This window comes from Dreissena polymorpha, chromosome 7 (assembly GCF_020536995.1).
Source record: "Dreissena polymorpha isolate Duluth1 chromosome 7, UMN_Dpol_1.0, whole genome shotgun sequence".
Taxonomy (NCBI): Eukaryota; Metazoa; Mollusca; class Bivalvia; order Myida; family Dreissenidae; genus Dreissena; species Dreissena polymorpha.
This window is the reverse complement of record NC_068361.1, coordinates 108,076,468-108,102,745: the sequence shown is the minus strand read 5'-3', so window position 1 is coordinate 108,102,745 and position 26,278 is coordinate 108,076,468. Positions and strand designations below refer to the sequence as shown.

At 33.9% G+C, this 26,278-nt stretch overlaps 2 protein-coding genes across 22 annotated transcripts in view; both read right to left on the bottom strand.

Annotated features, from left to right (window-relative positions):
* Positions 1–505: 505 nt before the first annotated feature.
* On the bottom strand, positions 506–6,789 carry LOC127838278 (uncharacterized 29.1 kDa protein in cryB1 5'region-like). Of its 20 annotated transcripts, none has more exons than XM_052365924.1 (4): positions 6,665–6,768; positions 6,178–6,619; positions 6,088–6,132; positions 506–5,952 (listed from the first exon to the last, which is right to left on the bottom strand). In XM_052365924.1, the coding sequence occupies exons 1-4, from the start codon at positions 6,695–6,697 to the stop codon at positions 5,657–5,659; spliced, it is 816 nt and encodes a 271-aa protein (XP_052221884.1). In that variant the 5' UTR covers positions 6,698–6,768; the 3' UTR covers positions 506–5,656. The 20 variants fall into 20 exon arrangements, with proteins under 20 accessions (XP_052221884.1, XP_052221885.1, XP_052221878.1 ...); XM_052365925.1 differs by having other exon boundaries at positions 6,088–6,177; positions 6,223–6,619; XM_052365918.1 differs by having other exon boundaries at positions 506–6,132; positions 6,178–6,222; positions 6,313–6,619.
* A 2,110-nt stretch (positions 6,790–8,899) lies between these two features.
* LOC127838273 (cytoplasmic polyadenylation element-binding protein 2-like) overlaps positions 8,900–26,278 on the bottom strand; it is a 73,968-nt gene continuing 56,589 nt past the window's right edge. For both annotated transcript variants that reach the window (XM_052365899.1, XM_052365900.1), the window contains 2 exons: positions 13,538–13,719; positions 8,900–10,398 (listed from right to left, as the gene is read on the bottom strand). In XM_052365899.1, coding sequence (XP_052221859.1) covers positions 10,171–10,398; positions 13,538–13,719 — 410 coding nt within the window. In that variant the 3' untranslated portion in view covers positions 8,900–10,170. The remainder of the gene's footprint in view (positions 10,399–13,537; positions 13,720–26,278) is intronic.

The following is a 26,278-nucleotide window of genomic DNA, read 5'->3' as shown; positions in this document are numbered from 1 at the left end:
CAAACACCTTAGTACATGGTACCTGTTAAATTTTTCGCCAACCAACAATTTAGCTGTACAATGCAAGTCCAGCATTTTCTGTGAATGCAACCATTCATTTGGATTTTCACAATAACTACAATGTGAAAGCAGCTTTTAATTCCTTTCTTTCTTTTAATAAATAGTGTTTGATTTATAATTGTTAATTCAAAATAAAAGGATAAATTGAAGGTTGTGGAAATTTGAAAACAATCGTGTGAGCATAAAGCAGAGTAGTTTATTATAAGCTAATTAACAATGCTGGACCTAAATTGGATTCTTCCTTGAATACACAAAGTTCGGCAATCGCCATAGGAATTACGTACTACTATAAGCAGCTTATCTTCTAAAATAAATATATTGATGAACAGTGTATGCTCCCTGTTACTCATGGCATCAATCATTGATACAAATTCATCATGACTGACTTAATGTTAGTTGACAAAAAAGGTGGACAAATCACAAACATATATAAAACAACAACACATTATGTCAAACAAAACTTTATTGAAGATTTGGGCAGATTATTGTTTAAAAAAAATCAGTGGTAAAAATATAACAGTGTTTAAAGGTGTCTAGTGCTGTAATGAACATGTCAAGTGCTAGAAGCAATGTGCATCAATATAATGAAAAAGAACATGGCAATGTAATTGACAGTTTAAACAAGTCATTTTACAGCTTAAGTAAATAAAATCCAATTGTTTGTATTACTTGTTTTATATTGAGACCCTTTGCAAATATACTATGCCCCTAATACTTCATCATTTAAAACTTAGAACTAAAATATAATTATCAACACTTCTTTAAATAATATTATTAGTTTAGTCAAACAAATTATAACCTATGTTTTACTCAAGTTCATTACTTTCTTACCATAAATAAAGAGGCAACACAGAAGTTAATATTATTATTAATGAATCTTCTCTTCTTTAAGCCTTACATTTATAGACCATGCCTCCTAGTTTGGTTTTAAAATAAATCAATCTATGGATATATAAGTGACATACAAACCATGATAAAACATTGGCGTGCGTACCAAAATCTTGGACAAACTTTAAAGAGAAATTAGCATTCTTTTACAAAAATAATGTAACAAATCAAATGAACAGGTTGGGATCACCAATTAGAAGTTGTATCAAAAGACGGCATTATCAATAAAGTAATGATAGAGATGCTTTAGAAGAGGCCTGAAATAAAATAGTGTAGTTGCTCTTCCCACATCTCATCTTGAAATATTGCCAAAACCCGAAAGACTGTTACTTATTTAAGAAATGTTTAAAGGCATTGTGTCCACTAGAACATTTAATAAATCCATCGGAAATAAGTTCCTGTTTCCATGTGATTTGTTTTTCTTTCCATTTTGTTCTTGTGAATTTAAAACACAACACTGTAACAATTTGTCAATATCATGTATATTATTTATACTGTAAATATATTTCGAAGTTTCTGACATTTGTATTAGACTGTATTGAAATTGGAATAATTGCCTTTCATAAGTTGTTTATAGCTCAAATATCACGCCAAATTTGAGTAAGAATGTTTTTATTGCAATGCAAAAATCTTTAAAATACCTTCATGGTTCTTTGAAGTATATTTGCTGTATTTAAATTTGAAAATATTGATAATGTTTTGAGCTGTTACGTAACTGTAACGTTGACATCAACTTTTGTTACAAAGTTGTTGTACGAGTAGTTCATGGTTGGTCAAATTTAAAGATTTCTTTTCCATATTTATTTTACCCCCCATCACTATAAGTCATGTACATGTATATGAGATTGTGAAGAAGCATATATTTTATTTTAGGCCTCAAAGGGGTGTTAATACAGTAATTTCTACATAAAAAACCTACATACTGATAACCATACGATACAAACACAATATTTATATGCTTTGTATACAAAAACACGGACACTGTACCAAAAATTCTATAAAAATAATCTTAAAATAAAATCAAGTTTTTTATTCCGTAGAAAAATATGAAAATACAAATTCCAGATTCACCTATAAATAGAAAGCTGTTCACGCTACACAATTTTACCACAAACACAAATTGATTACTCTACAACAAAATACTTGGACAAAACCCATAACAAGAAGAACATAAAAAGATTGGTTCTTGATATATAAACAGTTTCCTCGTCTTTCTAACTTAAATGCAAATCTTATTTTTATCTTTTATTGAGTTTTAGTTTCATAGCAATTGCCATATTGAGAAAACACTCAAAAGGGATAACTAAAAAGTGCTTTAAGATCAGACCTTCAGTACCAGTAATTGCATAAGAGGTCCTGAAAGGACCATAGTCGCTCACCTGAGATACAAAGGAACTGACCTGTTCTTTGAAGCCCAAGATATCATTAGAACAATTGTTCTAAACAAGTTTCATGAAGAGTGATTTTTAAATGTAACTTTTATAGTGCTTACAATGTTTTACTATAGCCATGTAAGGATAAATTCCCCGCCCCCTGGCGGCCATGTTTTTCAACAGACCAGAACCATTTTCAAAATCATCCAAGATATCATAAAAACAAATGATCTGACCAAGTTTCAAGAAAATCAGACAATTAACGTGACTTTAAGAGGGTTAACAAGTTTTGACTATATCAAGTTTCATGATATACCGACAATAAATGTGGCCTCAATAGGGTTAACAAGATTGAATATAGCCATATAAGGAAAAATGCCTCACCCTCTGGCAGCCATGTTTTTCAACAGACCAGGCCAATTTTCAAACAACTACAAAATATCATTAGAACAAATGTTCTGGTCAAGTTTCATGAAGATTGGAATATATTTGTGACTTTTTGAGTGTTAACAAATTGTTACTATAGCCATATAAGGAAAAAGGCCCGCCCCCCCCTGGCGGCCATGTTTTTCAAGCAACCAGAACCATTTTCAAACTCGTCCAAGATATCATTGGTACAAATCTTCTGACCAAGTTTCATGATGATTGGGCTATAAATGTGGCCTCTAGAGTGTTAACAAGTTTTCACTAAAGCCATTTAAGACCAACATTTCCCGCCCCCCTTGCGGCCTTGTTTTTCAAGCAACAGGAACCATTTTTGAACTTGTCATTGGTAAAAATCTTCGGACCAAATTTCATGAACATCGGGCAATAGATGTGGCCTCTAGAGTGTTCACAAGGCAAATGTTGATGCCTCACAACTCATGAAGGACAAAAGGCGATCAAAAGCGCTCATCATGGGCACATTGTGATCAGGTGAACTAAAAAGTTCTACTTTTTCTTACAATTTTTTTCAGATAATGACATATAGTACAAAAGTATTCTTTGATAACATAGCTTTAAAAATGTTCTTACTTTTGACAGCTAACAATTAATATGATTTCAATTCTTTTTCAATGTAAACTTCAAGATTTTACTCCAGAAATAAATAGTGGCTTTTATTTACAAAAACAACTGGGAACTATTCAGTTACTGTGAAACACCAACATTAAAATTGCAAACAAATATAATGTTTTCGGGTGAATCAGAAATTGCTAAATATCTGAGGTATTGTTCTATAAACTTTTAAGATTGGTACGAAAATTTTCTATAGCAGAAATTAAACTTTGAGGTAGAATACTTTTAACAAAGAATTGAGATTGTCTATCCCATAGTATTTCTTTCAATGCACACTTCTTCAAAAATTTACAAACATAAGATACAGTCAAATATTTATTTGACCTCAGTATCAAATAACTTATAGTATTTGTCACTCAAATGAAAAATCAATAAAAAGTTTATTAAATTTAAATATATATTTATTTATGTACCTTTGGGTAATGCATATAGACATTTATGAAGAAAAATTATGAGACAGTTTTGAATAAAAATTGAGCATGAAATCGATTGCGACTTCGTTTTAGTCAAAATAACAAAAATGTTTGTTTGCTGGTTCTTTTCATAAAATATCATACAACATCTTCATTATCTGGTTGTATGTTAATATAGACACTACCACATTTAAATTAAGGACAGGGCAACTAAAATGGAACATTTCATAAATATAGAAAATATTTATTGGAAAATATAAATATAGATATAGGCAGGTAAAATATTCACAACAAATTTCTCACAACGTGTTCAGTACAGCCACAAAGACTAGAATATATTCTATTGACAACAACCAGTTTTCTAGATAAGTATGAAAATAGCCACAAAAATACATTTCAAAAACAAAATCTAGTGATTTATCCAAAACGTGATTAAAATGATCATTTGAACACTCGTGTTTTAAAGCTTCATTATTTCATAATGCATATGCGTAAAAGTAAGAAAGATAAGGCATGATTATCTTGTTGTCTCATCCTGGTTCTACCTTCTGTTGGGTGAACATTTTGATTTATTAAATGTTCGATATAAAGTAACTATGCATCGACTTTAAATAATCACAAACTTCGAATCAACGTATTATTAAAGCAGATTGTTATTGAACGAAGTAGGAATTTTTTTCAACAATATGTATTATGTATCTACAAGGATAATCATTACAAGCTTATTATGTAAAAAATGATTTTATATAGGAAGTATGCCATCTATTAACTACATTGTATGCAAGTTTGGAAGAATGGTTAACAAACGACTTTCTTTCAAGTCAATGAACACGAGGGGGTGTTGTGTTTGTACAAAAATAATCTATTCAATTTCAACTATCTGGAATGAATGGTACATGGTAAAACAATCACTTTATAAGCACATCTTGGTATTATTTTCATAATTCTACCAAACTGTTTGGAAGAAAAATAAACAATTTCAATTGAAAAAATTAAATATATGTATTAAAATATGACTCTGTTTAATAGTTTGACGGGTATGCTGCATACTGGGCAACTAAATGAAAGTGCTTTAATCAACAGACCAAGATCAAAATGTTGAAGTATCTCAAAAATATGGAAGTCATATTCAAAGGGATCTCATATAAAATTACAGGAAACAGTACCAAATTGGTATATAATACAATGATGGAATTAATCAAAAGCTCATAAATATTTTTTTATTTTTTTTAAGTATTAAAATGTGAAAGGAACTGGAAAAACACTAACGTACAACTCAATAATTGAAACATTAAATATTGTGCATGTACAACCTAGGTACAAAAATCACATGTATTACTGAAGTAGTAATGTCTCGCAAAAAACAAGCTATTTAACAACATTTACACACTTCATGCATAATGATGCAATTATATGGTGACTTCAATTCTTGTTTTTTTGTATACAAATACAGATCTGCTTATTTGTCTGTATATAGTTTAACTTACTTTAACCCTCATTATTACCTCCCAAAAAACATTTAATGTTTTCAAACAATCTTAATTTTTTGCAATGGTTTAATTTTTGTTCTTGTATCTATTTCACCATACAAACCAGATTGGCTGTTAAATTTCAAGAAATTACTACAACAGTACACAAGAAATAACACAAAAAAAACGTGAATAATATTAACAACAAGAGTGAATAAATAATTAGCAACAAATAGCTACATTAACAATAAAAGGTATTAAACAACCTGACACCCTACCCCAAGAACAAACTACTACAACGTTCTTGTTTGCAACTAGTCCACATACTACATTTTTGCCGAATAACTACTATGCAATAGACTACAATATTTCACCTGCATTGTGCGTAAAATGGTTATCATGTTATAAGCCATATGCAACCATGGTAGCTCCTGTTCAGCCTACACATTCCCGCAGTTAGGTCTTGAGGTACCGTGTCGGCTAGTGAGACCATGAAACCTTGCAGGTCTTGAGGTACCATGTCCGCTAGCGAGACCATGAAACCTTGCAGGTCTTGAGGTACTGTGTCCGCCAGTGAGACCATGAAACCTTGCAGGTCTAAAAGTACCATGTCCGCTAGTGAGACCATGAAACCTTGCAGGTCTTGAGGTACCGTGTCCGCCAGTGAGACCAGGAAACCTTGCAGGTCTTGAGGTACTGTGTCTGCTAGTGAGACCAGGAAACCTTGCAGGTCTTGAGGTACTGTGTCCGCTAGTGAAACCATGAAACCTTGCAGGTCTTGAGGTACTGTGTCCGCTAGTGAGACCAGGAAACCTCGCAGGTCTTGAGGTACCATGTCCGCTAGCGAGACCATGAAACCTTGCAGGTCTTGAGGTACTGTGTCCGCTAGTGAGACCATGAAACCTTGCAGGTCTTGAGGTACCGTGTCCGCTAGTGAGACCATGAAACCTTGCAGGTCTTGAGGTACCATGTCCACTAGTGAGAACATGAAACCTTGCAGGTCTTGAGGTACAGTGTCTGCTAGTGAGACCATGAAACCTTTCAGGTCTTGAGCTACCATGTCCGCTAGTGAGACCATGAAACCTTGCAGGTCTTGAAGTACCCTGTCCGCCAGTGAGACCAGGAAACCTTTCAGGTCTTGAGGTACCATGTCCGCTAGTGAGAACATTAAACCTTGCAGGTCTTGAAGTACCGTGTCCTCCAGGGAGACCAGGAAACCTTGCAGGTCTTGAGGTACCGTGTCCGCTAGTGAGAACATGAAACCTTGCAGGTCTTGAGGTACCATGTCCGCTAGTGAGACCATGAAACCTTGCAGGTCTTGAAGTACCATGTCCGCTAGTGAGACCATGAAACCTTGCAGGTCTTAAGGTACCGTGTCCGCTAGTGAGAACATGAAACCTTGCAGGTCTTGAGGTACCGTGTCCGCTAGTGAGAACATGAAACCTTGCAGACTAGTCAAGATCTACCATGGCTGCATATGACATAAAACCCATTTTTGCATAATGCTAGTCATTCCTCTTTCACAACTCAATTATAGACCACATGTTTTTCTTGATACCCCCTTCAAATTTCTGACTAGATATAAGACCACAACTTCTGTAACTGGAAGTCTATAGTTATGTTCTTGAATATACTGGCACTTCAGTGACGTTTTACCGCCACATAATTATAAAATGATGCTAGGCTAAAAATTCATTAAAAAATCTGCAATCGTGCTTCTAGGGTATGCAATAAATTATCTGAAAAATCTTTGATGGCGGTTTTTACAATGAATATCTAAATCTAATCATGATTTTGGCAAATTGACATTTCAAAAGACTAGTTTCTTATAGCAGAAAAAGTGTTAATTTAATGCATGTCCACACATGATTTTGGCAAAACCAAATTTAAAAGACTAGCTTATTACCGGTACATAAAAAACTAACAATATATGATGACTAGAATACAAATGCAAAACACTGTAAATAAATATAGCAGAATTTGTGTAACCCATTTTGAACACTAGATATTCTATGTATACTAAACATTAAAAACAAAAACATAAACTTTTGCAAAATTGAAACAAAAATTGCACTCAATTTGAAAATAAAGATTTAATATATATTATAAATATATGTATTTTTTTCCCATATAATATATTATGCTCTGATGAGCTGTGTGAAAGGTGTTGGCTATATCAACATATATTTAAAATCCCAGACACGTGTTTTTAATATATATAAAAAATATATATATTAAAAACACGTGTCTGGGATTTTAAATATATGTTGATATAGCCAACACGTTTCTTTTCTGGTAAACATTCGACTTAGTTAAGTAGGCTATTACAAATCTACTGATTCTTATTTAGAAAAGATACTTGCGATTAATTTAAAAAACAATACGTGTTTTAACAGAATATTAAGAACATGATCATAATAGACAACTTTCTTTAATTGTTTTTTTTTATTGAATATACCACCATTAAAAAAAAACTTGCAGGTATGAAAGTAGCTGTAGATTATACCAAATTAAATTAAGGCCAGTAGCAAGAGATCCAATGATAAAACATGTTTTTGGTAGCACACTAAAAGAAATACCAAACTGTAACGATAGAAAACACAATGAAATGTCCATCAAAAATGCTACGTCAAACACAACATTAAAATCACAGAGCTAAAACCAAATTTCATACACCATAACTAAATGCGGAAATGTACAACTGGAACCTGAAGCAACTAATAAATGGATCACTTTTGAGCAAATCCCTACATCTAACCACCTATAGAAAACTACTAAAATGCATGTACCAAAACTCATGGTCAATTAATGATGACAATTGTTTAATGACAACAGCCATATTGATTGTGTATTGTTGTTATTTATTAAACATGTATGATTTAACTTCAGGAAAGGTTTGAGTTAAGTAGATTAAGTAATACAATCCTTATACAGCCACTTTTCAGTAGTCAAAAATATCGTTCAAAATGTTTAAAATGAAAATCTGGGTAAATACTTTGAATGAACAAGCTAAAAACCTATAGTACATACATTGCACAAAAGTATGTTTATTTTCTGACTAAAACTCTAAAATACATTGTGTGGAGATTGGAGTAATATGACCAGAAATCAATAATAAAACAATATTATGACAAGTGCATTGCTTTGAGTATTATTTAAGCTGGACATTTTAAGTTCATAAATTAAGACATAAATTTCTTATTGAAATGCAATCAGCGTGTAGTACAAAGGGTGTCATAAACATCAATCCGTTTCTTTATATTTTCAACTTAATAAAGCGTATTTTTAACACAACAAATAAAAACGTCAACACAATATCCCATCAACAAAAATATTTGAAAACAAAATAAGCAAATAAATAAATATACATAATTCTGATTTCGATTAATAAAGCACATATTATGAATGAAATAATTTACACTAACTAGAGTAATAAACTAATTAACAAAACTCTGCAGTACAAGAGAGCATCCACAAAATAGAAAGTAATATAACTAATTATCAAAAACAAGCTCCAAAAGAAAACAAAAGTAAACTTAAGGGTAAAAGGTATGAAAAACTAAAATCACAACATTATTTACATAAACTCAAAAACAATAACTCAGTACAACAAAATAAATATACTGAAATATAAAAATTCTCCTTTAAAATAATTATGAAGCTACACAAAATTTCTGGGATAAAGACACATACTTGAATTGTTAAATACATGCGTCGTTACATATAACAAAAACACAAAACAAACTTGCGTACTGATTTTGAACCCCAAATAAACGCCAAATTACCAATGAAACTTCAAAATTACAAAATGGAATGTTAACTACAATATCCAAACCATGTATACACAAAAAAAGTCTGCACATACATTCTGTTAAAAACTTGACAAAATCTGCAAAATTTACTATCAGGGTATGGAAAAAAATACAACATAAAAATATATTCCTTCTACATCTATAAATAAACCTCTGGGCCAGATTTTGGAAGCATTCACACAATATTTTGAAAATTAAATTATGATTTTTTTTTAGATTTTTTATTTTCTGCTTTCCTATACCAAAATATAAAAGTGCAAAAATGTGAGAACCTTTCCAGTGTTATGAAAGTAGAAAGCTGCATGCTGTACATTGAAAACATGCAAGCTATGGAAGGATTTCATGATTGCAAACAACACTGGGGATATTTTCCTTACACAGGTGTGTGAACCCATTCAATCCATACAAAATGTAATCATCAAACAATGGAACCCAATTAACCAAACAAAGTACACTTTTGGATGCAATGAAAATCATATACAAAATATATTCAATTCATTACTTGTACATGTAACAACCAAAATGATATCTAAAAAAAGAAAGTTCAATAAAAGCATCTGTTGTATCATAAAAAAAAAAAGATAATTCATAATAACAAAATTTTACATAAATAAATCACGTAATAATACTTATAAATCATATTTATAAGATTTTCCTCATTTATAAACCATGATTTTGTCATCATCTCATTTCTTATCAGTCCAGCACCACAGAAATCCTCTCTTGTTATCATTAATAAAGTATCCTTAATGAAAACCAACAAAACAGACATCATTGACTTCTTCACTATTGTTTGGGTGTGCACAAAATTACAATACTTCCATTGTCAATATTTCAATTCTTAAGAGACCAAATGATTGTGAAAATGTCAAACAAATATGTTACGTTTTGAGAAACAATTGCTGTAGTTCTGGACGTCATAGTAATGCTGAACACAAAATTTAAAATAAAATGCAGACAAAATGTATTGACAAATCCTCTCTGTTCCAATAAAAAACAATCTTCCAAACTGTGAATCTGTCCCTTGCAACTGGATGCATCTTCACATAGCCCACTGAAAAAAATCCAAGCACTTCAAGTCAGCCTAACACAAGCCTCTTTAACACCACCTGAAGGGCACAGCACGGGGCCGGTCAGCCCCTTCCTTCACGAGGGGTTTGTGGAACTCCCTTCCTGGCCTAGCGTGGATCTGGGCCCAGCAGTTCTCGCAGTAATACTGGAGGCAGGTGACATTTGCGCAGAAGAATGGCGCAAACTTGCCTCCGCATCGGGCACCCTGGCATTCATCGCACATCTGGTCATCTAGTACATATGGCTTCACCTCGACCTAAACAGAACAGTGCAAATGTTGACAATTGTCTCGTAAATGCGCCTTTAACTCTTCCTTAAAAGAACAGTGTAATTAAGGAAAAAAAATAAAAATTTTAGGTTTCAGGTTTTACCACTAACACTTGAAACTCGTGTCCAGCAGAAAACAGTTTATTCTTATGTTATACTCTCTAGTATACTAGAACTCACGAAGTGATAGCAAGAATAATTGATAACTACACACACAAAAAACAATTCAACAGATTTGTTTGTGTTTTTACTTAAATTTCTGGCAGATTTTACCGGTAACTATATTTCAGTGATATCACCATGATGAGTTAACCTAACGACATTTTTCCTGGGTTAGCTACTTTAACAGTAATATGGAGAACATAATGAAATATAATTAACAAGGCTATTGTCAAGCAATATGGTCCCCTACCGGCTCCACCATTGTCAGAAAATCCACCATTTTCAGATTTAAAAAAAAAATTGGTTGCCATAGCAACCACAATTTTTGACGTAGGAACAAAATGAAACGACGTGCATAATGTCCATATTGCCATCTATCTATGTTGCAAGTTTCATGAAAAAATATTAAGAACTTTTTAAGTTATCGCAGGATCCAGAAAAATGTGACGGACAGACAGACTGACTGACTGACTGATACACATAGCGCAAACCATAAGTCCCCTCCGGTTTCACCGGTAGAGGACAATAATGTTATTATAAATATTCGTCAGATTATGTTCCTAACATAATCACATTTTTCACATCTGTTTCGTTTATCTACAAATAATTCTTTTTGAATTGAGTTTATCAATAAAAAATTGCAAAAATAACACAAATTATTTTATGAATTTCAATTACTTCTTAACACTTCAAAAGCTCTATCACAGGCAAATCTCTTATCGTTTAAAATTTTAAATAAGACTGTATTACTGTTAAACCATTATTAATCGTCAGGCATTAATTGTCGTGTATTACGTCAGTCGACCAATTGACGAATTCGAGATCCTAACGAACAATTATGTCCCATATTTGAACAAATTAAGACTGAATTACCAAAGGCATGAGGCACTAAAATCCAAAATAATCCACGCATACATACTCCGTCTGTTTCGTAATCAAGATAAATCCAGTTTTTGACCCAAAGGGTGTAGATTACACAGTGTACTTAACTGACACGTGACATTGCACTAAAACGCGGGTGCAGTACAGCTGTAACGACTGCGTTGACTTCGTTTAGATAGAATAGTAATGATTAGCGCTAATTGTTAACAACTTTATTACCCATTGTGTATATTGTGTTTTTCAGTGTTGTTGCAGATAATACAGCCTCCACGCAGTGGATCCGGATCGAAGACAATAAACGAAATTAAAAGATGATTATGCGTGATCAACACCTGACTTATATACATTCTCCAAATTGATTACAAATTAATACAGAACATATTGATTTGTGTTTGGTTGTTTACTACAAAAAGGTGTAAAAATAGCTTGTTCTCCGTTTATGGGCTATCAATGTTTTTAATCATTGACAGCTTTGACAAGTTTTACGATACATGTTTCAAATCATAGTTACTTGTAATAGGTAAAGAGAAATTAGCTATCATGACAATTTGTTCCATCCAAACATAGGGCAATTGTTTACAGAAATTCACTTCTATTTTTGCGAGATTTTCAGGAAATCCCCAGAAAGCACGTTTTTCGAATGACTGATTATGACGCAATAAAACATTGCTTTGTATCCTATTGCATTTAATCTAATTTAAACGCATTCTTCCATTGGTTGTTACAATTAGATCTAAACTGTGCCCTATGAAACCACTGTCCCATAATGCACTGTTAATTTAACACTTCAGAAAATTATTGTACTTAAAGTGATCAAATATTAACGATGTAAAACTCTTTATTGAAAACTGACCAAATAGTTTGCTAACACTAATTTCAACCAATAATCTTTGCACCTTCTCTAATTTGCGCTGATAAAGGTAAGATTGTCATTACCGGGGTAGTTTGGCCATGATAATAAATGAATAAGACCAATTGGCTTCACTGTTTAAAAACACTCATTAACGGTTAATCGGTCCCACTAATCCGCTATCATAATAATGATACACTAATGGGGGCCAATTACTGATCGCCTGATAACAAACGGCTATTATATTGACATGTGACAAACAGGCCCCAGCTCCTGAAGTGACTCTCAAGTGTCCTCCCTCTTTCCCCACTACGATTTATCGCAACTGCGATATATCTCGGACAAACAAATCAGATATTGACTGAAGCATTTTTTTAATTTAATTTTTCAAAGTTAGGAATTGGCAAATTTAACTGCTGACAAAAACGTCATTTTTATAAAAATGACGAGTCATTTTTATAAAAATGACGAAATTTCGTGCTGGCGAAAATTAATGGTTTCACAGTATGACTTTATCTAACAGTACATTCAAACCCATATGAGGGACTTGCCTAATAACATTGTATTCAGAACAAAACGATTGGGGATAAAAATGATTTCTAGTGTTCACAAGAGTTTATTATAGCCATATGAAAAAAGTTACCTTAACATTGAAGTCATGTTTTTCTAAGAAAAAGAATCATTTTCCAACTTGGCCAGGATTTCATAAGAACAATGTTTTGAGCAAGTTTTGTGAAGGGCAAAAAATGTCAATTCTAGATAGTTCACAATATTTCTCTATAAAATCCCTAAATACATATTTGCTTACCCCACATTACCATTCTGAAAATTTGGACAGACATACTTGTGATAAAAGTTTGTGCCAAATTTAATTAAGATTGGCCCTAAATGTACCCTCTAGGGTTTTCAAAACATAAATATGGAAGAAGAACAATGCACAACTGACCGTACAGAAAAGGCAACCCCAAAAGCTCAACATGAGCATGTTGTGCTCACGTGATCTCATGAAAACGGAAATAATCATAAATAATTACTGCAAAACCAGTTCTAACACACAGCTTTTTCCACCTGTTGTGGCCATGAAGGATTGATCGTAGCCCTCATTTTGGGGAAAACAGGACAAATGTAAGGTTGAAAGGTTTTAACGAAAGTTTCAGAAAGAATGAAAAATTTAAATGGTCCCTCCTATATAAGTTAACTATACCCTGTACTACTACATGTATGCAGCACTCACTCTCTTATCAATGTCTCCATGCTGCAACTGCACAAATCTGGCACTGATAGCTGCTATGTAGCTCTGCTGATTAGAGAATGCCACCCGCCCGGCGCCCTTGGGGTACTTCAGTTCTGGGTCCGTGTCAATACCCGCATAGCAGACACCCCCATACAGTCTGTCCATGATCATGGCTAGCTCCACTGAAAATAGGGGATAAACAGTTTACAATCTGACTCAACAGAAAATAGTTCATAATATGACTCTAATGACTAGTGAAATAAAGATAATTCCAAGTTGACACTGAAAATAAAGAGTAAAAAGATTAAATTCTGTAAGTGATTTTCCGGCTATGATATACCTACAAATACGAGCGAATGTGATTGAGACTGGCTACTGGAAGCTTCGGAAGCATGACGTAGTTAAAATAATATGTTACGTCATTCTTCCGACGCTGCCCAAAGCCAGTCCCACGTTTGCTCATAAAGGCTCGGATATTGTGGCAATTAATTAACATGGATTATATTGTAGCACAAAAATAAACTAGAGTTCCGCGGTCAGAGACATATGCCCACCAAACAGGGCTTTGAACTAGTGACCCCAATTTTAATAGGGTTCATCTACTGTCCAAGGCCAATGCACATGTAAATTATCAAGCCAATCAGTAAATTTATTGAAGAGTTATTGATCGGAAACAATTTTCTTACATATTGTGACAGTGACTTAAACCTTTGACCTAGTGACCCCAATTTCAATGGGGGTCATCTTCTGTCCAAATCCAATGCACATGTGAAGTATCAAGTCGATTTGTTGACGAGTTATTGATCAGAAATGATTTTCCCACTTATTGTGATAGTGACCACATTACCTTTGACCTTGTGACCCCAATTTATATAGGGGTCATCTACTGTCAAAGTCAAATGCACATGGGAAGCATCAAGCCAATTGGTCAATTTGTAGACAAGTTAATGATTGGAAACAATTTTCAAACTTATTTTGACAGTGACCTTGACCTTTGACCTAGTGACACCAATTTCTATAGAATAAATCTACTGGCCAAGACCAATTAACATGGGAAGTATCAAGTCAATCGGTCAATTTATTGAGGAGTTATTGATCAAAAACGATTTTCACACTTATTGGGACAGTGACCTTTGACCAAGTGACCCCAATTTTAATAGGAGTTATGTACTGTCCAAGGCCAATGCACAAGTGAAGTATCAAGCCAATCGGTCCATTTGTTGACGAGTTATTTATCAGAAACGAACTGGTCTTCTGACAAACAGACCGACCGACATCCAGCAAAACGATAAAACCCTCTTCTTCAAAGGGGGGCATAAAAAGTGCATTTTGTATCTCGTTAAATCTACCATACCATACCACATCTAGGGTTGAAATTTTGGCTATTGCTATAAAGAACCCTGATTTTTTATGGGTTAACTTTATTTTACTAAATCTTTTGTCAATATTAGTTGTATTTGAGTTCGTATGTTACCTTTTTATTGGAAGATTACAGTTCATTACACAGGTCCACTAAATATTATCATTTAGAAGTGATCTAGTTTCATAGAATTGTGTACAATGAACATGTACAATTAGAAAATTGCTATATGAAAGTTTACAATCTTTCCCAAATCAAAATTTTAATCTGGCAGTTAACAATGTATGCAAAAGTTGTTGAGGAGTAATAAAGTAACAACTGTGTAACTTGTAAAAATTAAACTTTTTTTTTTTCATAGTCTGTCCTTGGTGAATGGGAAATCAGGAGGCCTTAACCTTGTGAAAATAAGTTTTCCACATAAAGATATAAACAAGAGCTGTCACCATAGGATGACTTATGCCCCCTATAAACGCTTGACAGAAGTTATGAGCTTTTTTCGAAACCTAAACGCATATTTTGAAACCTAAGTTCAAGGTCAAGGCCACAGGGGTAAATTTTTTTTGCGTATGGAATGGCCGTGTCCATATACACATGCATACCAAATATGAAGGTTATATCTCAAGGGACATAGAAGCTATGAGCATTTTTCGAAACCTAAACGCAGATTTTGAACCCTAAACGCGGACCCCAAGTTCAAGGTCAAGGTCACAGGGGTAAAAATTTTTGTGCGTATGAAAAAACCTTGTCCATATACACATGCATACCAAATATGAAGGCTATATTTCAAGAGACATAGAAGTTATGAGCATTTTTCGAAACCTAAACGCAGATTTCGAAACCTAAACGCAGACCCTAAGTTCAAGGTCAAGGTCACAGAGGTAAAAAAATTTTAAGCGTATGGAAAGGCCTTGTCCATGTACACATGCATACCAAATATGAAGGTTATATCTCAAGGAATATAGCAGTTATGAGCATTTTTCGAAACCTAAACGCAAAGTGTGACGGAAAGACGGACAGACAGACAGACAGACAGACAGTCTGATCACCATATGCCCCTTTTTCTTCGAAAGGGGGCATAAAAAAATACACATTTTGTTAAGAAATCTGAACATTATTAACATAACATACTTGTCTTGATCAGTCTAGAACACATCAACTGAATAACCAGAACTTTGTGTTGTGTAGCCTGACGTGACAGCTATATAGCATGAACAACAAGACTATTGCCAAGCAATATAAGTCCCCTACCGGCTCCACCATTGTCAGAAATTCCACCGTTTTCAGATTTGTTTTTTATATATTTGTTGCCATAGTAACCAGAATTTTTGACGTAGGAACAAAATGAAATGACGTGCATAATGTCCATATTTCCATCTATCCATGTTTTAAGTTTCATGAAAAAATAATAAGAACTTTAAAAGTTATCGCAGGATCCAGAAAACCATCATTTTCAGCAGTATTTCTAGTCTATTTGTTGCAATAGCAACCAGAATTTTTGATGTAGGAACGAAATGAAATGACGTGCATAATGTCCATATTGCCATCTATCCATGTTTCAAGTTTCATGAAAAAATATTAAGAACTTTAAAAGTTATCGCAGGATCCAGAAAAGTGTGCCTGACTGACTGACTGACAGACAGAGCAAAAACCATAAGTCCCCTCGGTGAAACTGGAAGGGGACTAATAAGCAATTGCAGTGCGAACTACATAATGCAAAACTAAACCGTCATCATCCTTATTTTAAGTGATTAAATTTGTACAAGTTAAACTGTTATCAAAAGACTAATTACAATTTGCTACCAGGCATAAAATATGGTGTTTCTAACAAAACTGGGCCAAATCATCTATCTCATTTGTAATAACCGATAAATGGTTTCATTTTCTACTAGTTAATAATTTGCAAGGGACCAGATATCATGAAGCACTCCAAGCTTCATGTTTTGACAGCATTAATTTCAAATCTCCCATCATGAAAGCATGTTACATGTATATGGAATTAACTTAGATGGAAGCAGTGTAACTAATCAATCATTGAATGCATGTCTTGGGTATTCAATATGGCATGGCATGCACTGACCTTTGGGTGAATGTAGTTTAATTAGAGAAATGGTGTGCAAGCATGGCTAAGTATTATTTTTTTCTTGAAGTTAATTGCTCAGAATTAAACCCATAAGAAGCAAAGCGAAAATGGCTTTTGCAACCAGAAAAATAACAGGTTTTATGATATTAGCTGCTGCTCATCAGTATCTTAAGGTTGGAAATGAAGCCTTTAAAACTTGAATCTTGTAAGAGAGGTTTTATGTGATTTTCTAAGAGACTTTTAACCTGAAAAAGTGCATCTCTGATTAGTAAAGGTTAAGGCAAACTGAGTGTCAAGCTTGAAACTTAAATATGTCAGCAGTGGAAGACTGTGATTTGCAATGCAACTAGTATGTTCTTTTTCAATGTTCTTATCTCACACAATTTGCTTATGACAAAGAACAACAATGTCTTCTGATGTGAAAATTGAAATGAATACTGTAAAACCATTAAATTTGGTGGGGTACGAATTTTTGTGGATTTCGTTGGCCCGCTGAACCACGAATTCAAGTTCCAACGATTATGTATACATTTTTAATCCGAATCGGTCATTTCCGACATTTTCTTTTGTGGTCGGTTATCCGAGATATTCGTTTTTTGTAATAGTTACTTCACTTCAGTTGGTCACATTACACTATAATTTGACTAAGTAACATTTCCGAATTGAAAATGTAAATTGTTTGGGTAATAATACTTTTTAAATCAAGAACGGTGTTTAAACTGTACATCAATGATTGTTCTCTTTTACATGACGTCGTCAAATTAACAGTTTGCAGATTTATCACATGTTTATTAGTGCAATTTAAAGTTAAAAGAGACATTTTTACACGTGTATTTTGGGGACCTTATTACTCAATTGTTACTACTAGGAGAGGGATTGCGCTGAGAATTGCAAAAATTGTCAAAACAACATTTATGGCAATTAGCAAGCGGGAACCCACAAGTGCGCTGCTTTATTGCTTTTATCAACAATTATCGGCAACACTTTCACGCTTCAGTGCACATTAAAATCAAGTCTTGCTGTCAACACAGATCAGCAGATTATGCTTCGTTATTACTCTGGTTATTTTTATAAAAGTTTAATTATTATGACGGTAAGTCTTCCCCGAAAATTTGAAATCCACGAAATTACATTTCAACAAAATAGTTGTTTTTTATTAAACCACGAATTTTCATACCGACGAATTTCTATACGTTTACAGTACGTTTTTTGTCACTGTAACGTTGACCTTTGACCTAGTGACCTGAAAATCAATTGGGGTCATCTGCGAGTCATGATCAATGTACCTATGAAGTTTCATGATCCTAGGCCTAATTATTCTTGAGTTATCATCAGGAAACCATTTTACTGTTTCGAGTCACTGTGACCTTGGCCTTTGACCTAGTGACCTGAAAATGTATAGGGGTCATCTGCCAGTCATGATCAATGTACCTATGAAGTTTCATGATCCTAAGCGTAAGCATTCTTGAGTTATCATCCGGAAACCATTTTACTATTTCAAGTCACTGTGATCTTGACCTTTGACCTAGTGACCTGAAAATCAATAGGGGTCATTTGCCAGTCATGATCAATGTTCCTATGAAGTATCATGATCCTAGGCATAATCATTTTGAGTAATCATCCAGAAAGCATTTTACTATTTCGAGTCACTGTGACCTTGACCTTTGACCTAGTGACCTGAAAATCAATAGGGGTCATCTGCCAGTCATGATCAATGTACCTATGAAGTTTCATGATCCTAGGCCTAAGCATTCTTGAGTTATCATCCGGAAACCATTTTACTATTTTGAGTCACTGTGACCTTGACCTTTGACCTAGTGACCTGGAAATCAATAGGGGTCATCTGCCAGTCATGATCAATGTACCTATGAAGTTTCATGATCCTAGGCCTAAGTGTTCTTGAGTTATCATCCGGAAACTATCTGATGGATGGACCGACCGACAGACATGTGCAAAACAATATACCCCTTCTTCTTCGAAGGGTGGCTTCAAAATAATTGAATTAACTTGGCAGCATTTGAGACTTAACACTAGTAACAACTGACCACTGGTAAAACCCCAATCAAACTGCAGTACTATTTTTAAAAATATTTTCAAACAGTGAGGTGCTATATGGTATACCAATATGTCAGTATTAAAGTGAATGTCATACCGTCTTTATCCTAATAAACGCGCCCAGGCGCGATGCAAATCACAAAGGGGGCGCGTTTATTTCACCCCCCTTTAGGTATAATATGAGCCGACACCTAAAATGTGTTTACAGGTATTTGTGAAAAGTTCCAAGTTCATTGAGCAATCTTAAACATATCACAATTAGTTTTACCAGAATACTACACCCCATAATCATTCTGTTTCTGCCTCGGCATCGATCCGCCGAATGACGCCTCGTCGTGACACGCGGCGATTCGCCGGGGAGAAATATGTACAAATATTGATTGTATACTATAACAAAAGTTAAATAATTTTCAAATTAACAAATAAAAGATTTTCAAATTAACGAATATAAGAAACAGATACAGATAATACCCTGTTTAATATTCTTTTTTATATGCGATTGTTTAAACATTTCGTCAGCTTCTCTGCATACTTCATACAGTTACCATCGGATGTCATCTGTCAAAACAATTATTAGGTAGGTCAGTAACCATATTGAAGAAATTTACACAGTTAAATCTCGTAAACGAGACTTGCTTTAAACATCGAAAAAAAACGATATCTATTTGCATAAGATCGAGTAGCTAAAATACACAGACGTCACAAATAAAAATAATGTGGACCATTTGAATAAAATCAAATGTTGGTTTATTTTTTAAATGATTACTTTCACTTCTTTTTCAGAAAAAGAATTGTGTACATGTGCATCTAAATTTAAATTTACACATTGTTTCTGGTGATGTACGCGTGTTCAGTGGGAATACCGATTTGGCTGCTATTTAAGTTGTTTATTGGTCGTTGCAGATGAATATGAACTGTACACGACACTTGTGTGCAGTCAGTTTACAATACAATAATGGTTTCAATAATGAAGGAACTGAAACAGCGTAATGGTAATGATACAGCGAGTTTGAATTATACTTTATTAAGAGGAAATGTCAATGCCAAGTAATTGGCTAGATACCCCGGTAATTTAGTTAAAATTCTCAACGAAACTTTTAATGGAAATTACAATTAATTATCTCAATGTTGTACCCGCTATGAAATGTTTATTCACAAATAAATACACCCATACCAATTTTCGCACGCTTTTTATCAGAACAAAGAAATTCATTTAATTCACGTGCACTATGTATATGTGGCTAGAATTTGTAGCCAAAAATAGCTGTCCACGACGAGTGCAAACCATGTCAGGTCACCTGGTGATTTACGCATGTTGGAATACAACTGTTCTGATAGGGCGCTTATTTCATCAAATCTTTAAATAGAAGCATATGCAGAAAATGAAAATATTAATCAGAATTTGCTTTTAAAAATGGAAATCGGGCATATGCGGGATTATCAAGTAGAGGATAAAGACGGGAGAAGTTGCATGTATGCGATTGAGACAGTTGAAACGTATGTATCGGGGAATAGAGAGACTCGGGATGATACGATTATTACAATCAGTTATAAGTTCTTTATGGCTTCAAACTGTTAATTGATTTATCAAACACAAAATTATCACTCCTCCAGGTGCAGTATCCTACAGCTAGGTGCAAACACGGTTTTGTTTTATACGCGCCGTTTAAAAAGACAGAAAAAACTGTCACAGTGTGAAATACATGTTGAAATATGAAAACAACAACGCTAACAATCCCATATTGTTCTATAGACAAATTAATTTTATTTTTCGTGAAGGGGATTGGCTTTGATAGTTTATGTCCGAACGTAGTTAATCTACATTTAATAAACTTTATGATTCGGAACTTGTAATCAGTTTCTATCCAAGGTATATTATAGTTAATAAGAGTGTTCGCAGAGTGTCACATCACCAACAAGTTAAATTTTCCTCTGCATCTTGCCAATGCATGTCTCGGCAAACAGATGCGAACAGACGCAGCGACTCGGCAACCAGATGGTCGATGCCGAGTAGACTCGTGAGCTGTAGTGTACTTTGTTGAAAAACAAAAAAAAAATGCATTTACTTTACCCCTTAGCAGCCGAGAAATAGGGGCGCTATTATTTTGATCACTTCTTCATTTTATTTGAGGATAGGGGCCATTTATTAGGGCGGGAGCATTTATAAAAATAAAGACGGTATACCGACTCACTCTCTGGTTATTATTTGAGCACACTGCTCAGGCTAATCTGTGTCCACACTTAATGCACATGCATTAAGCCCAGTTTTCCTGGAACAGGCTGCACATGCATTAAGCCCAATTTTCCTGGAACAGGCTGCACATGCATTAAGCCCAGTTTTCCTGGTACAGGCTGCACATGCATTAAGCCCAGTTTTCCTGGAACAGGCTGCTCATGCATTAAGCCCAGTTTTCCTGGAACAGGCTGCACATGCATTAAGCCCAGTTTTCCTGGAACAGGCTGCACATGCATTAAGCCCAGTTTTCCTGGAACAGGCTGCACATGCATTAAGCCCAGTTTTCCTGGAACAGGCTGCACATGCATTAAGCCCAGTTTTCCTGGAACAGGCTGCATATGCATTAAGCCCAGTTTTCCTGGAACAGGCTGCACATGCATTAAGCCCAGTTTTCCTGGAACAGGCTGCACATGCATTAAGCCCAGTTTTTCTGGAACAGGCTTATTTGGTATTGACATATTGCCAAAGTCTTATAGCAGAAACTATAGTTGTTATGAAATGTACAAGTCATTAAATGGGATTTTGTTGCCAATCAATACCATGGACCAGACTGGTCAATTCAAAATCCCAGAAGAGCCATGATAATGGACTGGTTGTCCAAACTGCCCATTGGTAAGTTGATAGGCTAATTGATCAGATTATAGCTTACAGACTGTCTGATTGCTAATGGGGAAAAATAGGCCAAATTATAACCCTAATCTATAACACATTTACAGTATCATTCTGGAAGTAGTCATAATCCAGGAGGCAATCTGGCGCACACAAACGATCAATTAATAAATGTATGAGGGTTTTATTATGAAGTTTGTAAGTTTCTCTAGCCATGAGTTAAGACACTTCCTCTTTCATTCCAGATCATATAAGCAGAGTAAAAATTAACACTTTGTGTTAATTATATTTATAAAATTAAATGTCACTAGTTATTGGATACAAGCCTCTAGTCTTTAATCAAAGTACTGACAGTACTGGTGTGACGATGCTTTTAAAGAGGATTGATATAAAAGCATTTATTTAAGTGTATCTACATCACCACAAAAAATTGTGTATGTGGGTACGAACATTTTGGGTAGGAAAAAAAATGGGTATGAAAATTTTTGGTACAAAAATTATGCCAAAAACAAATTGGGTAGGAAAAAAAATTTGGGTAGGAAAAAAATTTGGTAAGGAAAAAAAATTGGGTACGAGGAATAATTTGGGTAGGAAAAAAAAATGGGTACGAAAAATGTAGGGTACGAAAAAAAAATTGGGGGTACGGGGAAGTAGTACCCGTGGGGAACTTGATCCATTCAGCGAAACTGGGAGGCGGGTTACATTCTCGATCAAATATAACAAGAAATATCTTTAAAAAGATATTCAACGTGTATTTTCTGTACCACTTATCTTAAAAAAACATTCTGTTACAGTAAAACGTTTGTGGGTTATAACATTACGTTTCAGCATACAAATTCAAAACTTGACATGCTCTTTAATTACACCATGCTCTTTAATTTCACATGTATATCATACCAAACTTTATATTTCGTTGTTTCCTTTCCTAAGTTAATGATGCTATGTGTACGGACGTGATTTCACAATCCCATGTGCATGAACATATACTTTTTCTCTTTTGATTGTTGTTCTTTTTCTCTAATTCAATAAGCTTAGGCATGTTTGTTCGTTAAGTACGGCAATAATTTCATGATGATTCCCGATCGAAAGTGGGTATGAGCGCATAGTCATAAGAGCACTTGAATACGTGAGTTCGCCCATAAACACATGGTAAGGTTAACTAAATCTCCGCGATATGACCTTATATGTGTTTAAAACAGCAAACAATATCCAACAAACAAATGAATTGTCAAACAAAGTATGTGCACTGATGTGGCTCTGTAATTTATGTTTGAAAAGTTTATAAAATATGCAAAATGAGAAAGCACGTAGAAGAGCGATTATCACAGATTTCATACGGCTATTATGCTTTTTATATACCATAGTCGCTACAACGTTTACAAATGGCAGGTTCGAAATAATTCGTTTTCTTTACACTCATGATCGCGTTGAAAGTTAATTATACACGTTTTAAATCGCAATTTATTTACTGAATCACGACAAATGTCAAATACAATACAGAAAATGCATAGTTGTTTCATTGATCTATAAACATATAATAGATTGAATATAACTGATTTAAAATTAACGTTTTCAAACTATTATTAAATCTTTCCCAGAATATGCAGTTCTATTTATAGCTGAGCTTCCTATACCTTTATCAATGATAATCAGCAAGGTATGCCGATTAGAAAAATCGAGCTATCTCAATCGGACCGGCTCGGTCTTTTACATAGGTCGCCATTGTGGAGAATTTGTTCATGGTATGATAACTTAGACAAGCTGCTTCGCAGAATCGTCAAAAAGCAAAAGCCTCATCACTGATGCAATGTGCATAACCAGTGTATAACATATACACAATAAGGTGACATTAAAGCCTCAACTTTTTAACTTGAAGTGACTTAAATTTAATATCAACCCCCACTGGAAAACTATATTTTGAAATACTTTTTTATTTGAATTTTAAAGCCTCTATAACGCTCAAAATAAACAAAAATTTTGTTAAGTATTTCGTAAAATAAAGTTAACACCTAAACAATCAGTGTTCCTTATAGCAATAGCCACAATTACAACGCTAGATGTGGTATGATTACATAGATTATTGTAGATACAAAATGCTTGTTTTTATTTATTTGTGACACAATTAATTCCATTTGAATTTCCCGCAAATATATCTATTCATACAACACATAAACACTAAAATGGTACCATGTTAGTGTTCATGTGTCGTATGAAAAGATATCGTTGCTGGAAATTAAAATGGAATTAAATATGCAAAACAATAATAAAAACGAGCATTTTGTATCTACAAACATTTATTTAACCAGACCACATCTGGGCGTTGAAATTTCGGCAATTGCCATAAGGAACACTGATTTTTAAATGTTTAACTTTATTATATGAAATATTGTACGAAATTTTTCGTTTATTTTGAGCGTTATAGAGGCTTTAACCAGGCCAGGCACCTCAGTTGATAAAGCATTGAGACAACAAATAAGAATACAAATATAAGGATAGTGGATTCCTTTTCTATCTATCCTAATAATTTTGTCAGGGAATAGTTAGGTTAAGCCTTGCTACAGCCATTCCTGTACAGAAGTCAGTCACTGGCATAATAATAGGATTGTATTACTGGTCGACAAGCGGACCCAGGAAATGAGATCAATGACCATGTAACAGAAATACTGTTAAAACCAGTGAAAAAAACAAAATAACAAATAACACATTATAAGTTTGTAACTGGTATATGTGATATTAATAATTTTTGTATGAGCGTTGTTACTAACAGGTTATACAGTGTATTTACAGTTTATTATAAGTGTTTCAAAGCACATCCCATACAAATAAAGAATGCATTAATATTAAAATCACAATATGTTATCAAAATAACAAATTACAAATATTTTCCATATGCAATTTTCATGTAAGCATTTTGGTCTTGGAGCTGTAATGCTCTTCGTGTTATTTTGCTTTATTTTGTAAAGACTGTCATTCCCAACATTTGCCATTTATGTGCATTCAACTATAAAAACTCAATCAAAATCAACACAAGATAAAGATCCCTTAGAATGATATGGAAAAAAAAGACTTACTGAAAAGTCCCAGTGGTGTGATGGTTGAGCATCGGCTTTTACTACAAAAGGTTGAATTCTAATCCTGCAGCTTGCAAACATTTTATTTTTAGTGTTCGTTTTCTCTTGCAGTTAAAATTATTTAAGACTATTCCAAATATTATAGTGTTGATAATAAATAAACTTTATATAAATGACATTGATCACACTTTGTGTGATCAAGTCCCTAAAAAAATACTCCTGCCTTTTACATAATGAACAAGAGATGTGTTTGTCAACAACACAATGCCCCCTACTGCGCCACTTTGATTATATTTTTTTATCATTTGGCAGGTACAGTTTGTTATCTCCCTTTAAGGCTTATTACTTCCCTTGGATTTGTTTCTTTGACCTTTGACCTTGAAGGATGACCTTGACCTTGATTTTTCACAGCTCAAAATGTGCAGCTCCCTGAGATACACATGCATGCCAAATATCAAGTTGCTATCTTAAGCGACATATAAGTTAGGAGAATTTTTCTAAATCTAATCGCAAAGTGTGACGGAAAGATGGACAGGACAATCCGATCACTATATGCCCTCCTTCCGGGGCATAAAAACCTATATTGAATGTCAAGTTTGTGGTAAGTATTTTCAAAGTTCCTTCTGCCTTTTTTTGAAAATTATTTAGGACTAGATATTGATGTTTTTTCTGGTGTTCAGAGGGGAGATAACATGTGTGGGCTCATTTTTAATTATTTTAAATGCACCTTATTTGCTAACATTAAATTTCAATGTCTCATAAGGCATTTATAAAGACATGAAGTTTTTCAACTTTGTATTTCTAAGAACCCTTTATTGTTTTTTAATTTGTTCTCAAACTTGCAATTTCAATGCAAAAATACCATGACAATAGAAAAATTGTGAAGAAAGAACACAAACTTAAAATGGTGCATTGAAGTTCTTTAACCTTAAGGGATTTCTTCAACATGAATCAATTCAATCTTCACCAGACATTATGCAAATTTATTCCTGAAATTTACATAACTTGTTATTAAGAAAAAATTGTTAGCATAACAATTGTTACCAGCATATAATTAACTGAGTTCAGACCGACAAATAAATGCCAGAATTCTTCAAAACATGTTTGCTAGAAGTAATTAAAACTGATGCTATGACATATTATGAAACTGAACGTTGAGCAAAACCTTGTGGAATTTTTCTTCTAGATCTGATAGATCTGAATATTCTTCCATTTCAATATGTCAATACACTATGATCATAAATCCAAATATCTCTATTATAACAAAACCCTTCATGGAAAGTAAAAAGTATCTAAGCCAGTTGAAAACTGTGTCATTCATTTGGAAATA